We start from the raw sequence: 22,922 nt of genomic DNA on the forward strand, positions 1-22,922 counted from the left end.
AGTGATGGCATAAGCGTTTGTTTGCAGAAGAATGAGACAAACCATAAGTGAGGCTAGTTGTGCAATCTGCAATATGTTGCTTTCAGCCCATTTAGTTTCATTTTTTAATAATGGATCAGACGTGGTCAGGAATGATGAAGTGCACTTCAAGAAGTGGTATCTGGCATTTGTATTGTATTGTAGTGTGGTATTTGGTATGTGTTGTATTGAGATGGTGAGGATGTGCAAACCATTGCTGTATAAAATGCTGTAGTTTCTGCCATTGATCCATGTTATATACTTGTCCTTTTCACCAGTAACCATTAAAGGCATACTGTGCAGGAATTGTCACTGTTTATAAGGAAAACGTTTAAATTTGGCCCCTCCTCCTTTGCTCAATGAAAGTAAATGAAAAACCCCACATTCACTCTCATGAGAGAGACAGAAAAAACAGAAAAAGAAAAAAGAAAAGAGAAATTAAAGGCTGAAGGCAGGGTGGATACAGATGCTGCCACAAACTTCTAGTGTGTATATATATATATATATATGTATATACACACTATATCTATATATATATATATATATATATATATATATATATATATACACACACTATATACACACTATATATAAATATATATATATATATATATATATATATATATAGAGAGAGAGAGAGAGAGAGAGAGTTCATACACTGTTCTTTAGGAAAATTGCACATTATACCTTTAAATAAATACATTTATTCAGAAAAAATATGTTGTATTTCAGAGGTAACAGACTGTAATGGTATCTTTTTTGGTGCAATCATCTCTGGGAGGTACGGAAGACAAAGTTTTTTTTTTTTTTTTTTACATTTAATGGTTTTAAAGTGTGATTATTTACAACGTTTTATGCATACCAATAATAATAATTTAATTCACATATATATTTAACTAGATTGTCAACTGATCATAGTGGACATTTTTTATTTTAATGTATTAAAACAATATTTTATACTTTATAAAAAAATGTGTTTTGAAATTTGCTGGTGGTGCAGTTACCCCTTTGTTGCATTCAAATCACAGATCTGTGCAAGCCACTTAATTGGAATAATGACACTAAATTGAGTGCCACCTGCAGCCCCCATTAGGCCCCCTATTGAATCCCTTTAAAACCAAGATATCAGAACCATTAAACAATAGCAGGACTGTGTGAAGGGAGTGATATAATCCAAACAGAGTGCATTGCTGAGCCCCCTCTGCTTGCTTTAAAAAGGACAGTCTGTAGAAAGGGCTCTCCTGCAGGGCTGTATGTTGACTACAGTGGAAACACCTGGCGCGGAAATTTCAGGTTGCAGCTCCTTGATAGGTCGACCCTCCCGTACCCTCCACTCCTCATCCGACTTCATTGCGCTCGCGCGGTGTCAATCTCGTGTGTAAAACCCTCCCCCGAGATATGAAATAGGCCGTGTGGCTCCCTCGATCCCGCACTATTTGCCCAGACGGCATCCGCTCCATTCAAACACCGAGTGCGTCTCTGCTGCGGAGCGTTGCGCGCAGGCTGGAGAGAGATGACAAGAGCCCCGCGGAACTGGCCAGACAAACATGGATCTCCGTAAAACGCTGATTTCGGTGCTTTGGATATTATTGCTGAACCTAGAAGAAGACTGTCACGCCGAGGAAGGTATGTTAAAAAAAATGTGTGTTGTTTTTTTTGTTTTGTTTCAAACCCAAACCGGGCGCCGCAGCAGGCAGTGCTGATCGACAGACAGATGTCCGCGGCGGAGATAGTTTGGCGTTTGTCCTGTGATCATTACCAGGTGCATTACTTCCACTGATGAGAGGAAACGCAGTTAAAACAGCCTTTAAATGATTTCAAACAAACATGCGAAGCGGAAAATCTTCTGCCTGATTGAGGAGAGACGCGTCTCAGAAAGCTGACAGATTTACGCATTTGTGCTCAGCGAACTTCAAGCGTTTTTCTTCCAACAACCCGATCATGCAAACAAATACGCTTTATTTAGGATGCCAGATTTTTAGCCACTCAATTGCATGTAAAAGGAACTGCATAAACGTGACACTTTAGTAGAAATAGCATCTAAATAAAAAAACGTGCATTTGATCATTATATAAAGCATTCACTCTCCTTCTGCAGATAAACTAAAGGACTGATGAGTAATAATTTTGTCCTTAAGATAAACAATTAATCTCCTACAATAAATGTCTGTTGCCACATAGTACAGCCACTGTCTGCTTGAATACAGACAATGGTTTGTGATTTATTCACAAAGTCCTTCAGGCAGCCGTTCTCCTTATAATAAGAAATAAATCCCCGGTCTGTTGTCACAAAGCTTTGAATTGTGTGGTGGGTTTTTGTCATGGCATCTTTGTGCAACTGGTTTCTTTGTCTTTTCATACTCTGACAGTCACTGATGCTGTGGCACGGACGACAGGACACATTAGAGGCTGATGCCTCACTGCTTATCCCGCTGCATGCAACTCTCCCCAGCACAGTTCCTCTCTGATAAAACAGCAGTTTTATTGGTCTCAGTTACTTCCTTTTGTTTTCCCATCAGCACTAAAACAAGAACCACAATCAAGCCCGTAATGTAGAGGAGCGGTGTCCGATTCTCTGAGGGTTTTATTAAGATTTAATGATGATGTGGGATCCAAATTTGGATTGCTGGTTTGTTTAATTGCCCCTGTGCATCTGCAGAAGTGTGTCAGAGAGAGAGAGAGAGAGAGAGAGCTGGTACTGCTGTGGTCCAACAATTTATCCGCCAGCCTGGCTGATTGCCACAGATAAAGACTTTCTGCACCCACAAGTTAGCCACAATATTGTAACTTATATCAGCTCAAACAGCGCTGATCAAATGTGTGTGTTTCTGACCAGCTGGCTCAGGTGAAGCCAGGAAAGTGTTCCTAATCAGCTCTGAGATTGTGAAGTGGAAAAGGAACATAATGGCTTCAGACCCCCAGGCAATTTCTAAAGAGAGGGGCTTTTATTGGCAGCAAGCAGAGTGGATTTTGTATAGACACATGCAAGGTGCATGCAATCACACTTATCTTCAGCCAAATACACACATATATATATATATATATACATATATGTACTTGAGATAAGTACATTTGGCAAAGCCATACATCATTGACACACATTAATGCAGTCCTGGCACACACGCAACTCAGGATTAAATGCACACACTCGCTTGACACGTACATGTTGCACTTGCATGCAAGCTTTCTCATGAAACGCACACTTGAAGCATGGTGTGACATTCCCTGGTACTTAAGGGCCTTTTGTGCATGCAAATGCACTCGCACACACTGTACCAGCACTCGCACACACATTTTTTTTACTCTTTCATTTACACACACTTCCTCTCAAGCATTGGATGCAGCACACACGTACTCATTGCCAGATTGATTTGTTTCCCTGGAATGCTGGGTAGCCGGATTTGGATGCTAGCTTTTGTTTAATTGATGTTGTGACAGCGATTAATTGCTGTGAAAGCAATGTGCTCCTGAAGGCCGGTATTGGCAGCGATTCTTCTCTCTGTTCGTAAGGATTTGGGAGATAGAGAAAACACTGGAGAGAATTTCTCCTCTTTTAAAATTCTCTTGCCATTTTACCCATATTAAATGAGACAATTTGCATACCTGTCTATGTGTATTGTGTTAGTGTGGGACGCCATGGGAGCTGTGTTTTAACAAAGGAAGTGTGTGCATAAGTCTTCCCTGTATTTGGGATTTTGAGAGTTTATGTTAATACCTCCTATTATATTAAATTGCAATATTTAAGCAGCTCTTTGATCACTATTCATGCAATTTGCCTTTTGCAGACTGTCCTTGTTCGTTTTTTAATCCTTCAGTAGCTTTTGTTCATACTTTAAAATGCCTCTTTATGTTTGTCTTTGCTCTGATTTCACTTCTCATGTGCCAACAGCGTTTTCTACATAAAACGCATTATTTTTCCATCTTTTGCGCTCTACTCTTCTTTCTACCTTCTTGTTTTCCTTTGTTCCTCCCTCTGCACTCTCATATGTCATCCTCCTCATCTTCCTCCACTCCTTCTCTCCCTCTCCTGTACAAGCCTCCTGCATCCTGAGCTGACTTAGCAAACACTAATACGACCGGGGGGCTGGTGGTGGTGGGGGGCTCCACTATCCCACGCCAGCACCTCACACACAGTCAATCTAGCCACTCCCCCTCCCTTCAGGCCGCTTTTCTCATTCCCCACGCCTCACCGCTAACACACCTTGGCATCTCATCGGGATCTCATTTACTTCCCTTCTCCTCCCTCCCTCCCTCCCTCCCCTTCTGCATCCATCCATTCTGCAGCAATGCCGAGAGAGCGAGAGAGGGCACGAGCTAGGTACAGAACAATAGAGGCGGAGTGATGGAGAGCAGCAGGGTGATTGAGAGCGTCAGAGTCTCTCTGTAACCTGTGGGATCATCCTGTTTGTGCGGCCGTAGCTTTGTTTGATGCCTTGTCGTGTCAGAATTGCCGGGGTGACTTGACTGCACTGTGTTCTTGGCAGCCTATTGTTTACCTGCAGCCTCATCACGCCACTCTGCCTCCAAAACCTCTCATGTCATGTGTAATTTGAATTTTTCCACCATGATGCTTTTTGATGCTTGGATAGTTTTGGATAAACTGACAATATTTTTACTTTTTAACATTTTAGAAATCTGGGGAAAAAAATCTATCTGTCGCTGAAAAGTCCCTCTCACAGAAGCCTGATTCTAATATAGTTCCACTACAAATAAAAAGTATATCCATGTTACTTTCAGAATCTATCATATCTTAAAGGTTAAAAGTGCTGTGAAGGACTTAACGTCTTCTGAGAAAAGGTTTCTTCAAACTAATCCAGTATCGTCTGAGTCTGTAGCACACAATTCATGTCCACTGCCAGTGATCAGTGTCAGTGCAGGAAGTCTTTTATGTAGCAAAGCGAAAAAAGAGTCTGCAGCTTTAACTCTGTCTCAACGTACCCATTGACCCTGCGTGTGTGTGTGTAAAGAGTGGCAGTGTTTGTGTGACATCTCAGCATAGGACCGATCTCAGAACCTGCCAAGAGCTCTGATTCTCTTATTTTTCTCCAGTTTCTTTCCTCCCTGCATGTTTATCAAGTGGAGTCATAAGGTCTTGGCATAAGATCAAATTTTTTTTGTTAAAGCTGAAACATTTTCAAAATGCTCAGCCGCTTCTTCACCTCAATCTGTACTGCCCAGGAGAACTTTGCTTCTCTTTGAGTCTTTTTATTGACTTTATACAAGCCTACACCTCTAAAAATCTGCTTGTTTTTTGGGCTGAATTCTCAGAGCCACAAGTAATTTCTGCTTTTTTTCTTTTTTTTCCCCCAAGACCACAGTCTTTTCTGTGAACATAACCAGACATTTTAGGTTGGCTAAAAGTAATAATATCGTAACCAAAGTTACACTTTCTGTAACCCTTTGAATAATTAATTTGGGCTTTTGCAGAATCATACTCAACTTAGCGACTCCTTTGAATTACCATAAGCTGCTGAGAGGCTGAGACAGGGAACAGGCAATACCTGTATGACATGCCGTATGATTCATCCAGCTCCACTTTTAAAGATTTATCATCCATTTCTAAGAAGGAAAACAAATGCAAAATCCAGTACATTAAGTACATAAATATGTGCAAAAGTGAACGTGGGTGCTGTGAGATTTGAGGTAAACAGAAAATGTGTGAACTCAAACTCCATGCAGGTGAATATACTATACGAAATAGGTGAGATTAGCAATAAACAAACATACGTAATATAAATATATACATGGCTCCTATAATCAACTGTTTAGTGAGTGAGTTGCAGCAATTGAAAATATATTTTCCTTAATTTTAAGGTGAGGCTGAAGCAATCTGCACATTGAAACGATTCCCTTCTCACTATAACTCCAGTAGGCTATTATAGCCCGTATCTGGCATTCTGCTACAGAAAAAAAAACAATCTGGCTTGTTTGCCTTTCTTTAAAACAATCACAATCATCTTGAGGCCAGGATGCGGCGAGCGTGCCCCATGCGGCGTCCTTGCAAAACTGATGGCGGAGATAGCAGAAAGGGGATGAAAATGCATGGTGAGAGACGCGGTTTGGAGCCACATCTGGTGAATCAGACTATAACTCCAGCGATGTGCCATCTATTTTAAACTCTTGCTATATTATGAAGGCTGTGTGATTCTATTGGTACTCGAACACAACAGAGATGTCCGTCATTAAACTCCACTCATATCATATAATTACTTAATCAGTAATACTGAAAATTAGTATTAAGCAGCAATCTGGCTGACTAATATTGGGTTTACCAGCAATTGCCAGACTGGCAGAGGAGAAGCTCTCCACCCTCCCAGGCTTCAATTGGGACTAATTATCTGTGATTGATGCAGGCTTATTTCTGCTCTGCTGCCACTGCCGGGCTCAGTGCACTGGTCCGTCTTCGGCTGGCAAGGACAGCCTTGGACCTGCGCGTGTGGGATCAGATGAGTGCGACCTCTGCGAGTATGAAAGGTCAGAGTGATTTGTGAAGATGGCAGGCGTAGCGACCGCGACATTCTCCCGTCGCGGCCTCGGGGACGCTGTCATCTTCAGGAGAAGAGGGCGAAGACGGAGGGAAGCACAGGTGTGGTGAAATGAATGAATCTGGGGAGGGAGGGCGGGAGGTGGGAGAGTCTCATCCAAAAAAATGATGCATTACAAGCAGAGAGAGGAGAAGAGTCGTGTCAGGTCGAGGGGTGAGGAAAGAGCGAGGATGAATTAAAGTAAAAGCGGGGCAGTGGTGGATGAGGGAGTGACAGAAATGAAATTGGAGGGGAGTAAAGCCACGCGGGAGGGAGCGGGGGATGAGGGAATTGTAAGCTGCCACCAGTGCTTTGTTCCACAGCCACTTGTATGTTACATGTCATCACACAGACCAAGGGTTCCTATAACAAGTCAATGCAGCAGCTCAGCACGATCCTTATTTACCTCCCACTGCACTGGAACACATTGACCAAGACAAGATAAATTGATGAATTATGTGTGTAAGAGAGAGTATGCGTGTCTATTGGATCCCAATAGGGTCACCTGATTTCTTTTGTTCAGGGTAAGGACATTACTACAGCATCGGGGCTGTTCTGCTGGATCGGCAAGAATGAGCCATCGGGAAAGGGTGGGAGGGATGTTGGAGAGGGAGGGAGAAAGAGCCGTCTTGTGTGCGTGTGTGTGCACACATGTGGAAGAAAATATGGGGGTTTAGCAGGTGTTTCAGCCATATTGGACAGTGAGGAAGGGGCTCCCTGCAGCTGGCCATGATAGATGAAGCAACTGCGGACAGACTGCGCATTTGAGCAGCCGTTTTTTTGATGAATCTGTGCTGAAGCATCATCTTCACCAGCCGTCTGTTTGCGTGTGTTCTTCACATGCTTGTGCACGTTTGCTTTTACCCATGTTTCCATGTAGAAGACATTATCTGCACCTTTTTCCTTTGTCTTGATTTTTCTTCTTCTTACAATTTGTATATTTTTTAGAAAGTTAAATGGGTGTAAACAAACTGCAGTCAGCTCCATGCATCTTAACCAGCTCGTTGTTGTTGTAAATTGTATGAAAATGAATAAAACGTTAATAATCTGTGCAGGTGATAATTAAATCACTGCAGCTGAAAAAGTAATTTAGCATGGAAGAGAAAGCTGAGGATATAGGCTCAAATCAGCCATGGCAATGAGTGAGAGAGAAATTAAAATAATAATAATAAAATGATAATGCTCACAACGCAAAATTAATGTTGTTTACTATAATTTGTCAAGTACAAATGTCAAACATTCACTAAATATTCATAAAAGTGAAGATTTGCAGCTCTTTTGTGTTTTTCATCATTGTAAATGGAATATCTTTGACTGTTTGTAGGTGTCACCTTGTGTTCGGGGACATTTTATAAATCAAACAAATCATCAGATTAATCAAAAACTAAGTGACAAAGAAAACAATTGTTAGTTTCAGCACTAAAGTAGACTTTTAACAAAGTTGCAAGGTGTTTGTACAACATTTAAAGTAGAGGTTAAAGGAAGAAATGACAAAACATTTTGGGGCTTATGTCTATTGGTGACCTTTGTAATATGTGAGTATATCTTTGTGATTATGCTGCAAACCAAGTTCCGCATGGGGAGATCTATCTTTGAATTGCTTCACTTATAAGACATTTTAAACACATTGTTCAAGCACAGATTTAATACAATTCGGGCTGCAATTAATGATTATTTTTTATCATCAATTAATCTGTAGATTATTTTTCCAGTTAGTTGTTTGGTCTAATGGTTCAGCTTTATGTATAGAATATAACCAGTCTGCTGAAGGTATTTAGGTATTCAGTAAAGACATCCAGCAGTGCAACGGTTCTGAAACCAAGGCTGAAATTAATTCTATCTTCCGTGTTGCAATCTCGCGGTGGTGTAATTGCTGTTAAAAAAAGAATCTGCCATCGCTAAACTACAGACATAGCATGCTTCTAAAGTAGAACCCGACCGATATGGGATGTTTGAGACCAATGCCGATACTGATTTTAGAGGGGAAAATTAATCTATGACCGATACGGTGGCGGATAAAGTAATTTTTTGGAGTTGGAATGAAAATAGAACTTTCTTGTGTGGATTGTGCACTGATTTTTCACCACTCTGCAAATGTACCCCTAAATAATATTTAACATTATTATACATTATACAAACAATGTATTTCATTGTCAGCCAATTCTATAAATGATAACTGAGGAAAAACATAAGAAAAAAAGCAAAATGAGCATCATTACTGTTGTAGTCAACTGCCGACTATTTGAAAAAAAGAAGAAAAAGAAAATAGGTAACGTCATTTCAAAATCATGCCAAGCAATATTTTCTGCATGATATATTATGTAAAAAAAGTTTTCATAACGGCTAATATCGGACGATTATATCTGTCAACCGATATATCTGTTGAGCTCTACTTCTGAGTGAGATTTTCTACTGGGATAAATATAGTATATAAGATATTCACAGTAGGGTTGGGCGATGTCTACCAGATTGGCATATGACAACGTCTGCACAAGTCTTCCAAAATGATCAAATTATATGTTCACAAAACCCACTACAGGTGCTATGTCCACCATTAAGAATCATAACCATCTTATTATTCTTTCAACGGAAATGAATGCATTTCATAGACGGTAAAAATAAATGAGTTCTTTCAAGTTTTAACTTTAGATGTGTTGATGTGAAATCAGTCTGTGCACCTTAAATAAATCAGAATTAAGTAAGTAAAGCCAGCATGGTGGACCATGGCATTGAACATCAGCCCAACCCTACTGTAGACTTGTAGACTAGTTCTTGTAGTTGATGTTATTAAATCATGAATAAGAATTTCTTTCCCCTGTTTTCTCTCAAAAAACAAAACCAAGATGTCAACCGAATCATTGATTTAGAAAGTCGTTACACCTGGCAGTCAGACCTTTATATGCCTTCCTACAATATTCATAAAGCTCAGCTACATTATCATATAACACAGAGGACAAACCAAGTGTGTAGCTCAAGGTTATGAACACGTTTTTTCACATGGAATAGAGAGCAGAAATGGTAATCTACTGTTGCATACTGCATGTGAAGAGTAGAGGGAAATAAGTAGATGGAGTCATAGCCCACAATGAAGCATCAACTAGAGCTGCTTTAGTAAATGTGCTTGTGCTTTCATGCTTGATTCTTATGTAAACATCTCAGGGGCCTCCGGTCTAAAGGTTCTTCAAAGGTTATATGCAAAAAACCCAATAAATATGACTGGGATAAAAAACAAATACATTAAAGATGTCTCCCACCACCCACACCACCAGCATCCTGGAGTTAAGACATATTTTTTCCCTGATTTTTATATGGATGCCTCAAACACATTATTCATCTCTGCTGCTTTTGTTGGGATACTAATGGATTAGAGGAGATTTTGTTGGCAAGCCTTTCAGTCCTGAGGTGTCTAAAGTTGATAAATGTCATTGGTGCGTATTTGTGCGGAGCTGGAGCTGTGCTCTTGGCAGAAAATTCTTCTCAGGGTGTTTTGCATTGAGAGTAAACAGTAACTGCATTAATGCGAGGCTTGATGTGGGTGGGCATGTTGGGAATTGAACTGCCAACTTGGCGGAGCTCAGTCAGTCTACCACCCTCACACTCGGAGCATTTCATTTCCTTGTTTTGCAATGGTGAAAACAGAATCTCCCACTCATTAGGACTTAAGTTTGAAAAACAGATTCATGAGGATAGATTTATTGAGGCGAGTGGGACTTCAAGCTTATACGACTTTGTTCATTCCATCTGTGGGCAGACTTACAGGAGCTGCTGGCAATCTGATAAACACACCCGAAAACTCCACTGTTGGTTCTTTTTAGAAAATTTGGCTCTCCTGATCCCGGTTGAATTGGCCAGTTCTCTACTGATCCTGGTTTGGGTATTGCAAATTTCAAATACTGAATGATCCTTTGTGACTCCAAACTGGATTCAAATATGCTCATCGTGCATGCTGTGATGCATCAATTTTTTTTGAACGAGGAACTGGCTTTGAGGTTTTTGTGAGAAAAATACTGGGAAAGGAAATGGTGTGTGTGTTGTGTGTGTTGTGTGTGTGGTGTGTGGGCAGTGTTCTACCAGAGGTTAAATGTGTTGCCCTCACTTTTTCGATGTTGGCTTAGAGACCATCAGCCTCAATTGAGCCTGGTTTAGGCGGTCCCATCACAATGTCATGGAGGTGACAGAGGTCCTGAGTGTACACACACACACACACACACACACACACACACACACACACACACACACACGGGTGATATATATCGTCTAAACAATTTCTATCGTATATATTTATTGACAAACATGCAGGAGAAACAGCAGCGAAATGACGCTATTGCAGCAAACTATAGAGGTGCTGTTTTACTAAAATGGATTATGATATATACAGAAATGGCCTTTGTAGTTATTTACTTGTATTCATTTCTTAAATTACCCTAAAACTAAAATATTGTTATATATCATGTTATCACAGTAAAAAAATGACCTATATCAGGAGAAGATAGAAGATTTTTGCCATAATGCTCAGCCATAACAGATGATGTTTCCCATACTTATAATATTAACATAAGTTTTTTGCTATAATGTTGATATAACTTAAAATAATACACATACTGTTGGAATAACAGATTTTATAATTAGTTGCTCGGCAAGACAGTGTGTCAATCCTGAAATACCTTTTTGTCTTATAATTGCAAACAACTTGTTGCTGTCAAAATCACGTTTGCTGCTCGTGGGCCTTTTCAACTTAACGTAAACATATGTTCTATTGCTGAAAACTGATGAATTCTCACTTTGGTATAAAATTCAATATGTTCACATGAGTCTTGGAGAATTGCTGTCTTAGTCACAAGGTCACCCAACTTGTTTTGATCCGTCTGGATTGGCTGCAGCTGGGGCGGGCAGTGTTGTCCACTAATACAGATTCAGTTATGTAACCGTAATGCCAGCAGACAAGAGCTGGTTCTCATCTTGTTAAAACACGAGGCGCAGTGCTTTCCATGTGTGCATGTACCAAATAACTGGCAATACACAGTACATGTTCTAAAGACACGTGAGAACCTCCATCTACCCACAGATTCATGCACATGCTCCCAACAGTCTTGCTCTTGTACCATCGAACACGACACCCACTCTTACATCTGAACCTGGCTGGTCCCTCTGCCATTAGCCTCTTCATCTGTGCTCTGCTGTGTCAGGGTCCGCCTCGCTGACTCTGGCTGAGGCTGGTCGACCTGTGAACGCTGCCTCTTAATGTGCTTTTCATGTCCGCTGGCCCTGCTCTGCCATGTCTGACCTGATGATGCATGTTAGGAGGACTGTGTGTGTGTGTGCGTGTCTTCAGCCCCTTCTAATATAGCGAGGGATTGTTGATGAAACTTTAATTATTTTCTATACATACTGCTACATTTTCCACAGTTGCATTATGTAACATTTGTGCATTTTCCACCAGGAACAACAGTCCTTCACACATACTTAGACACAATTGTTTGCTCTCAACACTTTTCATAAACCCACCTGTCATAAAGTTATTGAGTTTTTTTCTAATGGCAGCCAAGTGACAACTTTGGCAATTACTCGCTTTGCTCAGGAATCAAGCTTCAGCACTTGTTAACACACTCAGACTCAAAATAAAACAGAATAACGGAACGCAGGCTGCTCTATGTGTGCGTGTAGCATTCAGGTGCTGGCTTGAAACCTGTGGACATCTGAAAGTCGAGCGTTAGCTGCCAAACAGCATTATAATAAAAGTTTATTCTACCATTTTAGCATTGCACTCTTATAACTGACAGATTCATGATGGACAGAACCAGAGATATCTTCTTTTTATTGCAATGTAATTTCCGCCAAGTTATGTTTTCAGTTCAGTTTATTTTTTTGTCTGTTTGTCAGCAGTGTTTCAGAAAAACTACTTGCTCACTTGTCATGAAACTTGGTGAAAGGGTGTAGCATGGCCCGAGGAAGAACCCATTAAATTGGAGAGCAGATCAGAATCACAAATTACACTTACAATGATTTATCACTTTCGTTAACAATGCGAGACACGTGTGTGGCCTTGGCAGACGTCTGCTTTCTCAGAGTTATTATATTTTTTATTCTTCTTCCTTGTCCTTAACAACCATCTACATTACCCACGATGCAACTCTAACTGCCAACAGTTCAAACAAATATTTGGGTGTTTTTGCTAGTAATGTAGCCTTAACTAATAATGCTTAAGACAATTTATCCTCTGGAACATAGGTAGGTTAAAGTGCAGTCCAGATTCAAATTGCAGCCCTCAAAAATATTCTTTTGGCCCCTGAAAGTGATGTGAAGTGCATGCATTATGTTTTAATCATTTGCAGGACTTTACAGTACTTTCAATAGCTTTGATTTAATAAATGACTTTGCTACTTGGCTAACTTTGAGCATCCCTGTCCACCATGTTCTCCTTTTAACAAGCTATATTGTCAGAAAATCCAAACATGGACATTGTCGACACAATATTGTAAACTTGTCGCCATCAAAAAAGGCTGCTGTCCTTCAGCTTACTGTCCAGTTTGTGTTATTTGGAGACTTTCAAAGAACCTAAAAGCACTTCAGAACAACAAGTGTCAGTTATTCACAGAGAGCAGCCTGCAGTGGAAGAGAAACACTGGTCTTGATCACAGCAGGCAGGACGGCCACACACTGACTAGATCTTCATGCTTAGTCATTTTTAATAAATGAAGGAGATTTGATATTTATGCAAGTTAAGTATTTGTGGAGATTAAGGATTCCTTGACCTGTGGTTAAATCTATTCTTTCAGGTCTTTTCTGATAGATTTTGCAGTTTGTTAAAGCCAGATTTGTATTTGTAGCTAAAATCTATTTAGCTATAATCTGCTGGCTCCAATTCATGACGGATAGAATATCCAGTGGAAGATGTTATCTACAATTCAGAATTGTATAGATATTATCAAGCATGCACAAGAGTGATTGACACGTGCACATGAGGTGGTCAGACACACGCGGTTCTCTCCCCCGTGCTTGCTGCCTGGCAGTTTTGTCTCGCCCTTGTCTTTGCTTGTGATCCCTCCTTCCGTCTCTGCTCCATGGTGGTAATGACCGTCATGTTGGAAATGTGTCCGGCTGGGCCTCGTAAACCATTACCCCCGTGCCTAGGAAACCCCATTAATCTTTCTGAGAGGCGTTTGACCTTTCAAACTCATTAACCACAGTCGCTGTGCAGACGGACGCATACACAAAACCGCAGATGCACTCACTTTTTTTTTGGTCTCGTGCACAAACAAACAGCGTGTGCACACATACTGGGGTGCCTAGGCAAACTTGGCTTATGCGCGCGCACACACACACACACACACACACACACACAGGTGAGGTGTGAACGCGCCGATGTGTGTCCAACTGCCAATATCGCCTTCACCAGCCTGCCATCGTAGCCACTCTCTCTCTTTATCTCTGTTGTCTCTCCTCTCCTGTCCTCTTCATCCCCTCGCCTCCTCACTGTGTGGGTTTGGTCAGTGACCTGGAAAATTGCCCGACCTTTTAATACGCAGCTTCCTCGGTGATGAATAAATACATAAATCGCGCGGCTCCGGCTCACTCACTTTTATGATACCCCTCCCTACCCCCCCATTCTTCTCTCCCGTACACCTCATCGCACCCCGTCATCCGCACCCTCTCCACACAGACACGGAAGAGGAGAGCAGGGTGTCTTTGAAGTGATAGCCCCCCGCGGAGAAGACTATCCATAATGAAAGGGTGTTAGTGACTGGGCTGAGGGCGCGAGAGTGAGAGTGTGTGGAGCGTAGATGGCAAAGGATGTAATGGGGTGAGTGGGTGAGGCAGGTTAACACGCCAGCATGGGACCTGCTCTTCTCGGTTTATCAGAAGGCGAGGGCGGGAGTGAGAGTGCTTTGTCGGTGGCAGAGGATGTAATGTGGCGAGTGGCAAGGAAAGTTAACAGAGCAGCGTGGGACCTGATCTGCTCAGTTTACCAAAAGTGCACGGGAGAGCTGAACAGGCTGTAATAGGCTAAGTGGTGGGGTGGGAGTGGATTAAACTTATTCTGCTCAGTTTACTGTATGTCCGAATGAGGGATGGGAAGAAGAAATGAAGCATAGAGTGAATATCGAGGGCAGCTGGGTAGAAAGAAGAGACAGAGAGAGAGAAAAGGATATGATAATAAAATTGAATTAAATAGTTTGAAGGGGTGGTGGTGGTGAGGAAAGGCAGCAGACCACTGCACTGAGTTGAATTTTTAGCACAATCCTGACCTGGCCACTTAACAGTCCCAGTCCAGCCCCGAAGCACAAAACCAATATTTTAAAGTCAAAACATCTCTTAGGTCAGGTTGCAGAAAATGTCCTCAGAAGACAGAGTGGGAGGGAGAGGAGAGAGCAGGAGCAGATATTGGAATATCTGAATAGTTGAAAAGGGGATAGAATGCTTATACAACTGTATGCTCTCTATGCTGTGGAGTTTTCTTGTCAACAAAGTTTTAAGCATTTTATTCCTCATTTGTGTAGATGTGCGACAACATGAGCGATGCAAGCACTACATTGTTGACCATTAGTGGCGTTATGGAACAAGTCCACGGGTTACCTCTAACCTGCTGATGTTTTTAGCATCTCTACAATAAAACCACAACCATGACCTCAGTCAATCCAAATCTATGACCCCATTTTAACTGTCATACAGTCACCCTGTTATATAAAGCTGCATTAAGGACCTGTCCATGCTCATTTTCATGTTCATGCTTGTATTCTGGGTTTCTAATCCAGCATGTTTACATGCCGTATCCATCTGAGGTGCTCTGTTGTAGTGCCTGTCTCTTTAAGACTCCTTCCTAAAAAGCCCTGTTTGCTCTGATTTGTCAGCTTTTTTGGGTCTTACAAATGTTTTGCTCTCTGCAATTCTGTGCTACCTGTCATTGCAACCAGCTGACTGTAACATCTCACATTAAAACATAATCTACATGGCAGACAATAAGATAAAGCGTAGTAGCCTCCCTTCAAGTAATTGTTTACCACCTAAATGTAAAAACCAGTCTAGAAAACAAACTAAAATCAGCAAGTCAAAGTCAATATACCTGCTTCTTGGCTCTTTAACTTTCTTCATAAGAAGCTTTACTTTGGCTCTTTTGATTTAATGATAATAATGTTGTTTGTCACTGTCAACTTTGTGTGTTTGAACTCTTGGCTACTTGTTATGCATGTTGTTATACCAACCATGAGTAAGTTTCTCAACATATGTCTGTGTGTGTATGGGTTTGTATTTGTTTCTTTGTGTGCCTGGTCGTGATTGCAATCAGAGTGTCATCAGCACCGGATAGTTGGGTGGAGCGTCCTCCTGTTGTTTCTCAGCTTCCTCTCAGCTATAAATGTTGCCTTCCTGTTTGCAAGTCAATTAGTCTGCCAGCCAATCAGTGCACCAACCAGCCAATCAGCTAGTCAGTTAACCAGCTGGCCGGACAACCAGCCATTCAGTCAGGTGATCTGGCAACCAAGCGACCACAAAGCCAGCTAGCCAGAAGGCCCTTCAGTCAAGCAGCCAGCAGTCAATCATAAAAACTATTCAAGTCATAATCAAGTTAGCCAGATGCCCAATGCCATTTTGTCTTCTGATCTGTCAGCCAGCCAGCCAATCAAAGAGCATGGCATTTGATTAATCAGTCGTTTCGGAGAGCAGCCAGAGATTTGTCTGTCAACAGTGTGAGCACCAAAGGCATTTCTTCTTGTGCGGTGTGTACAAAAGATTAATACTTACTGAACTTTAATCTGCATTTACACAACGCATAATCATCCCTATAGCATCAATCATTCCTACTGGTATATCAAAGGAGGAAAATATTCTTCCTCAGGCGATGTACAGATCCAGCAAAGAAAGTGAATCCTGCTTGTTTTGCACCACAGGTGCTAGAACCAGTTCTACAGTAAGACCGCAGAGGCTTTATTTGCTAAGAAAATATGCAAATCAAGTTGTAGCACCGACAGCCATCAAGAGAGTGCTGCACAGGCAAAAATAAAGAAGTAAAAATAAACCTTCACCAACTGTTGCAAGTACAAATTGTGTGCCTCAGCTGGAAGACTAATCCACATTCTGGCACTCTAAAGTCCCCTCTCTAACTAGGGCATTCTCTGATCTGATTTGCGATTTGCAATGGAAAACCCCCTCCTCTGCACGCGAGACTTACTGGTCATGATGTTCATGTGTTACACAAAACACTGGAGCTATTCTGAAAAATATTCTGGGCAACACATCAGACCAGCCATGTTAACTTTTCATGCTGCCTCTTTACTGGTCTGGTGCTCCTGGTGGCTTCTCTGGAAACTATTGCCTACAGTTTCATATGTGGTGATTAATTAGCAGTGTTGGAGTCATTACTAAAAAACAAAAAGGTACTAAATGTTGTTTGTTACTTTTATTGCTTTCTTTGATTATCTCCTGTAGAAAATATTTTTTCCACTACTTGCATATGCATAAGTATCAGGTCAGATTATGACAGGGTCAAGGGGGGGAAAAGCATGTTTTAATGGTATATAAGCTGCATTTAAAGGGCCACTCGCTCACCAAACAATGGCGTTTAAGACTAGTTCTTATATGTGTTACTAAGAGAGAAACTGTCAATTTTCAACTGGCTCCATGTCAATGCAGAGCAAGCACCTGCATGTTCTGCAGTGATTCAAGCAGGTTAAAAATCTGCATATTTTCCCTTGAAGCAGTGGTTAAACGTCATGAGGTGGAGTCTGTGTGCATACTGAATTTAGGAACAGTTACACATTATTTTACTGCATTCCAAACAAATGTAATGTGATTACAATAATGCATCAACCCCCAAACTTTTAATCAGAGCCATGAGATTCAATCTCACATTTCATATGTCAGCTGAAGAACCAAAACAATTAGCTGAAAGGCCAGAAGCTGTGCAAAGCTGCATGCTTGGGTGTTAATTCCCAGCAGGTTTGGCACTGTGAGCAATTTTTTCAGATTATATAGAATAATTGAATTTAGTGTTTAATTGTATTAAATCACTCCGCTCTCTTCTTTTATCTTGTTCCCATTACTCTTGCTTTCTGTTTCTGTCTCTTTTTTTCTTCTCCTACTCAACAGAGAGGCATTTACGTGAATGTAATTTGAACGTCAATAACATGAAGCAAAATTGCCTTTCCTGCTCCCCATCTCACCTGTAATTCATGCAGTCAGGCTCGCATTAATATTACTTTGGCATATACATTCTACTGACACATATTGCACGGATTACAATGTCATGTTGTGCTGAACCTCACACACATTGACATTAACATAAGCACATGCTCCGTTTTAGGCTTGTAGTGTAAATATGGCGTGCAATAATAAGAAAAACTGAACGTTTGATAGAAAATATTGCAAAGCTTCTCTTTTCCTCTGCAGCTCTGAAATTATTACATGCTTTTTTCAGTATCTCCTCTTGGTCCAGCCTGTAGCTAAATGCTAGCTATGGTTATTACAGCTCTGCTACGAAGCACTGAGTGTGTGTGTGTGTGTGTGTCTTATGTGTATGTGCAAGAATCGGTTTATGTGCTATAATTGTTTTGCCCTTGTATTTAACACATTTTCTGTGTCGCTAGTGTGTCTTCGCTCTGTTTCTGTGTGTATGCGACGAGTGGGTGTGTTGGGTGCACCTTCCATGGATGAATTGAATTTAATGGGGTTACCAAGGGTTATTATGAGGGTGATAGTGATGCAGGCAATTTCTCCCGTTTTTGATGTAGGGTTGCATGGTGTTCTTGTTTGTGTCCTTGCTGTTCAGTGTAGAAAAACAACATTTCCTGCACTTGAATTTGCATGTGAACACATCACAAGAAAACCATTTGGTGGTGTTTGTTCTGTGAAGGTTTTTACTGTGCTTTTGTGTGTTTTTTTTTCTCATCTTTTCAGCTGGGATTAATGTGTATTAATTAATGTCGGTGCAAGCGAGCAATCTCTCCGTGCATACGTCTCTCGTGGGGATGTGATGCTGTAATGGTCAGATGGTCCGACTGGTATGGAGCTGAGGTGACCGGGATCCTCTCTCCAGGGCAGATGGGAAGGGATGCTTTTGCACAGGAAGTGGCAGAATAAAGTGCCTTTCCTCCCTCTCGTCCCTTTTTCTCACTCTGTCACTCTCTCCCAATTGCTCTTTCCATCTGTCTCTCCCTCCCTCCTTCTCTCATTCTCTTTCGCATTCTCTTACTCCATCTAACTCGCTCATACAATTGAACTTGGCAGTGTTTCAGGGACTGAGTGGCTTGAGTTAATGGCGAATTACCTGCCTCTCAGAAGTCTTGAGTGTGTATGTGTGTGTGTTGGGAGGGGGGTAAAGTAATGGACTTTGCTAGAAGGTCATTTGAAGGAGCCTGCCACTAAATCACTAAATGCCACTAAAGCACTCAATGAAGCCTATTCATTGGCCAGGATTGTGCGGATTTACATGTGAATGTAAATTGGTTACCAGTTTGAGGAATGTAATTGTTTTCCTTGCTGAAGGATTTGTCTCCAGCATGCAGACTGCAGCACTGCTCAACTTTCAGTACTGAAGCCAAGAGCCACTTTGGGCTTTTTTTCAGCAACCTTCAACCTCCATACACAGGTTTTTGTTTGTTTATATAGTGCAGTTGAGGTGTTGCCACTCACCTATTATTTGTGTCCTTGTGGGATTTTGGGGGGGATGTTGATAATGACGCAAAGTGGCAGCACCACTCAGACAAGACTCAAGTTAATTAACGGACCGGCCGCCATTTATCGAGCCAAGATGACCAAGAACATTTTTCTTCCTGCATCAGCCTCTCCTGAGTAGCTGCAGAGAGAAATAGTCTGACGTGAATCTTGGAAGTCCAGCGCAGATAAAAGATGGCAGTTGGCATACGCTCAGGATTATCACCTCCAAGAGTCAGGGGTGATCTTGTTCAGCCACTCAGACCTATTTGTTCAATTTGGCTCAGGATCTCAACTCTGATCCCACTGTAACAAAGTACATTTAAAGTGAGGAGTCACTTCTGTGGACAAGGCTTTGCAATTCACTTTTCACTCAACTTTTTTGGAATTGGGTTGTAGTTGTTTTGCTGTCTTTGTAGAATTTTTGTGTAACTTCAAGTGGCATTTTGCAGGGGAAGTTCAGGGGGGACCTGACACTATACGTGTATAAGTATAAGTTCTACATGCACAAGTGTTATTACAGTCATTCCCCGGCTGCAATGACAGTGCAGAGATGCAGAGAATGCAGATGTAGAAGCCCCGGAAAAACTGACCAATCAGAGCTGACTGGGCTTTTTTTGGGAGCAGGCCTTAAAGAGACAGGCGCTAAAATGGAGCATTTCAGCCAGAGGGTCAAGACAAGTATATTCAGAGAGAAAATAATGTGTATTTTGAACATTAAAGAATGTAAATCTGCTCTAGTAGAAACCAAAAATACGTGTACAAAACTGAAAATAAGCAGAATATGTCCACTTTAAACAAGAAAACTCTGTTTTTGTTCTGTCTCTCTTATATTGTGGTGTAGTTTGCTTGATGCATAATCATTTGAAAAAAAGGAATTTACCACATTCATATTTCCTTTCAAGGAAGTAAAATTAGATGATGTTAAATATAATCTCACCTCCCCACACAATTCCTGTAGTGTACCCCTTTCTTGTGTTTAGCCCTGAGGCTTTTTCTTAGATTTCAACTTCCTTTGTTGATTCCTATCGCTTTTTTCATTCCTTCTTTTCTTTCTTTTGCTCTGTCATTCACTCCGTTTCTCACCAGGCCTGCTCTGGGACTGAAAAAGTAGCCGAGAGCTCAGAAAAAAAGCCCAACAGCACAGAGTCAAAGTTAATAGTGAATACATTAGCATGTCCTTGTAAACTGAGACCTCCTTTTCTTTCTCTCTTTCTCGTTTTCTGGGAATCTATGAAGAGGCTGAGAAAAAAAATCACATAACCTCATTTATAGTATGTGACTTACCGATGTAGGCTTTTTTTTTTTTTTTTACCACTCTTAAATGCATACACATATATAGGCCCACATAAACCACATGGGGGTGCAGGGAAAGCTTGCTTTTAGCAGACCACCCCTTGAGAATGGAGCCTGATGAAAAATTCAGCACAGTTAGTCAAAGAGTAGCTCAAAGACGAGGCTGTTTGGTTTAGTCACTCTCTTTGCTATTTTCTCTATATCTGCCTGTCATTTTGTCTGTCTGATTGTCATTCTCTCCGCTCTTGTTTCCTTTTTTTTAATTTTTGCATTCAGCTCTTATTTTGTCAGTTTTTCTCCTCTCTCGCCGTGATTCCAGCATTTTCCTCTCCCTGCATGGTTCAAACGCCTGACTCTATCTGTCTGACAAATGCAATTGGCTTGTGATTCTGCCATGACTCAAACAGTGTAACCATTGGTCACTGGGCAGCACAACATTTGCCCTGCGCTTGGCTTGAGCCACAAACCTTCTGCTCATTGGGACCATGTGACCACAGAGGTTGACTGTGTCTCTGACCCGTGACTTGGAAAGGTTTGAAATCATATGTTGAAGCAATGGCTTTGTAACGATTAACGAGCTAAACCGGAATCTGTCAGCCATTAAACATTAAATCAGCTCATAAAAGCTGCTTTATGCTGGTTTGTAAAATTGTAAAAAAAAAAAAAAAAAAAGCTCATTCTGCTTCTTAATTTCCATTTCTGTGATCACTTTTTTCACCTCTGCAAATCCATTGTATCTTTAAACTTTTATGTCACAACTTGTTGAACAAACCGCTTTAAATTGTTTTCTAAATTGTTTTTTTTTTAAATTCTTTTTCATATTACTCATTAGGTTGTAGCCTTTTGAAGGTCTGTTGAAATTGCGAGCAAGGGCAGAAGGAAAGGCAGCGAGGATGACGATTGAAATGCAGCTCGGAGAGGACAATACTGAATCTAATCTGTTTATACAACCTCACCTCCAGTCTCCCTCCTGTCTCCTCTCATTTCAAACTTGACAAACAAACAAATATACACACTTGTGCATAAACACAAACACACACACACACACACACACACACACACACACACACAGCAGCGCACACCCCTACACTTTATGAAAGAAACAGAGGTCCTTCGCTTATCTCGCAGGTGAAATCTGGAAAAATGGAAGTGTTGCATTTGCATTTTAATTTGCCCTCAATCAGGCATTGTGTTTGGTGTTGCAGGGAAATTGCCTGGTGTTTGCTCCTCGTCCCTATTTATTGGGGCTCCATGAGAGACGGGCCCAAAATTCAAATCTGCCTGCTATCACAGTGTATGGAGATGAGGCTTTCTCTCTCCTTTTTCTCATTGTCTTCTACTCTCTTTTCCTCTGTCACTCACTCTCTGTTCTCCACCTTTTTTCATTTTTTAATCATCTCTGTCTTCTTTTTTATTTCTCCTTACTTCTTTTCCATTTCTTTCTATAGTTTCTTTTCTCTAACATCACTTCCTCCACCTTTCTCCCCGCCCAACCCATTTCCCATTGCCAGGAGAGTGAATGCACAGATTTCATTAGCGATGCCATGTGCCGTGCGGCACGGCTCCGAAGGGCTCCAGCAGTCATGGAATCACGACCCCGCTCTGCCCTCATCATCTCAACCCTCTGTCATCCCATCCCTCTTCCCCCCCACCTTTGATATCACCCGCCCTCCATCCGTTCTTTCCGCTCTAGCCGTCTCTAACGTGGCCATAAGCTGTCTGTGGCAGATGAAGGACCTTCTTCACACAACCAACGGCTCCCTGGAGTCCAGAGCAGTGGAAGTTTAACCCAATAGTGACTGCAAACTCTGATATGGCTGTGCATTAAATGGTGTGTGCAGGAGTGTGAAATAAATGGTGCTCCCGTAGGTTATTCTATAGCAGTCTGATAGAAAATTAGTGCAACATCCGTTTGGGGCGGGGCCATTAGGAGTAGGTGCACGTGTGGAACGGCCCGATTGCTTGGCTCCTGTTTTTTGCTCCTTGCAGCATTGTCAGGGGGAGGTTTTGAACATGTGGCCATTCGGAGGAGGCACCTGTTTGGAGTGCGCCGATTGCCTGGCCCCCAGGAGACTCAAATGTTTATAGGTTCTTTGTTTGGCTCCTGGAAGTGCTGGTTGCAGCATGCTTGAGAATCGCTTATCTGAAAAACTTCTCAACGCTACACTCCCTTGGGTCCTCAACAGCACACCCACCACAGGAAGTTGATGGGATGATTAGTTCTTGAGATATGTGAAGGACAGTCATGCATAGACACACAGACTGACAGATTTCTTCCCACCACCTATTGGTGAAATGGCTCCAAATTAGTCATGATCACTCAGGCGTTACACATGTTCACAAAATGTGGTTGCAATAGCACAAACTGTTCAGGAGATATGACATTTTTCATACCGTAACATTAGAGCAAACCTTGAGGGCCAGCTGTAGCAAAACTGTG

General features: G+C 41.5%; 1 protein-coding gene across 2 annotated transcripts in view; it reads left to right on the top strand.

Annotated features, from left to right (window-relative positions):
* The first annotated feature begins 1,469 nt into the window (after positions 1-1,469).
* Positions 1,470-22,922, top strand: part of LOC131984326 (ephrin type-A receptor 7-like) — a 179,329-nt gene continuing 157,876 nt past the window's right edge. For both annotated transcript variants that reach the window (XM_059349184.1, XM_059349185.1), the window contains exon 1: positions 1,470-1,644. In XM_059349184.1, coding sequence (XP_059205167.1) covers positions 1,566-1,644 — 79 coding nt within the window. In that variant the 5' untranslated portion in view covers positions 1,470-1,565. The remainder of the gene's footprint in view (positions 1,645-22,922) is intronic.

Source organism: Centropristis striata, chromosome 14, assembly GCF_030273125.1.
Source record: "Centropristis striata isolate RG_2023a ecotype Rhode Island chromosome 14, C.striata_1.0, whole genome shotgun sequence".
Taxonomy (NCBI): domain Eukaryota; kingdom Metazoa; phylum Chordata; class Actinopteri; order Perciformes; family Serranidae; genus Centropristis; species Centropristis striata.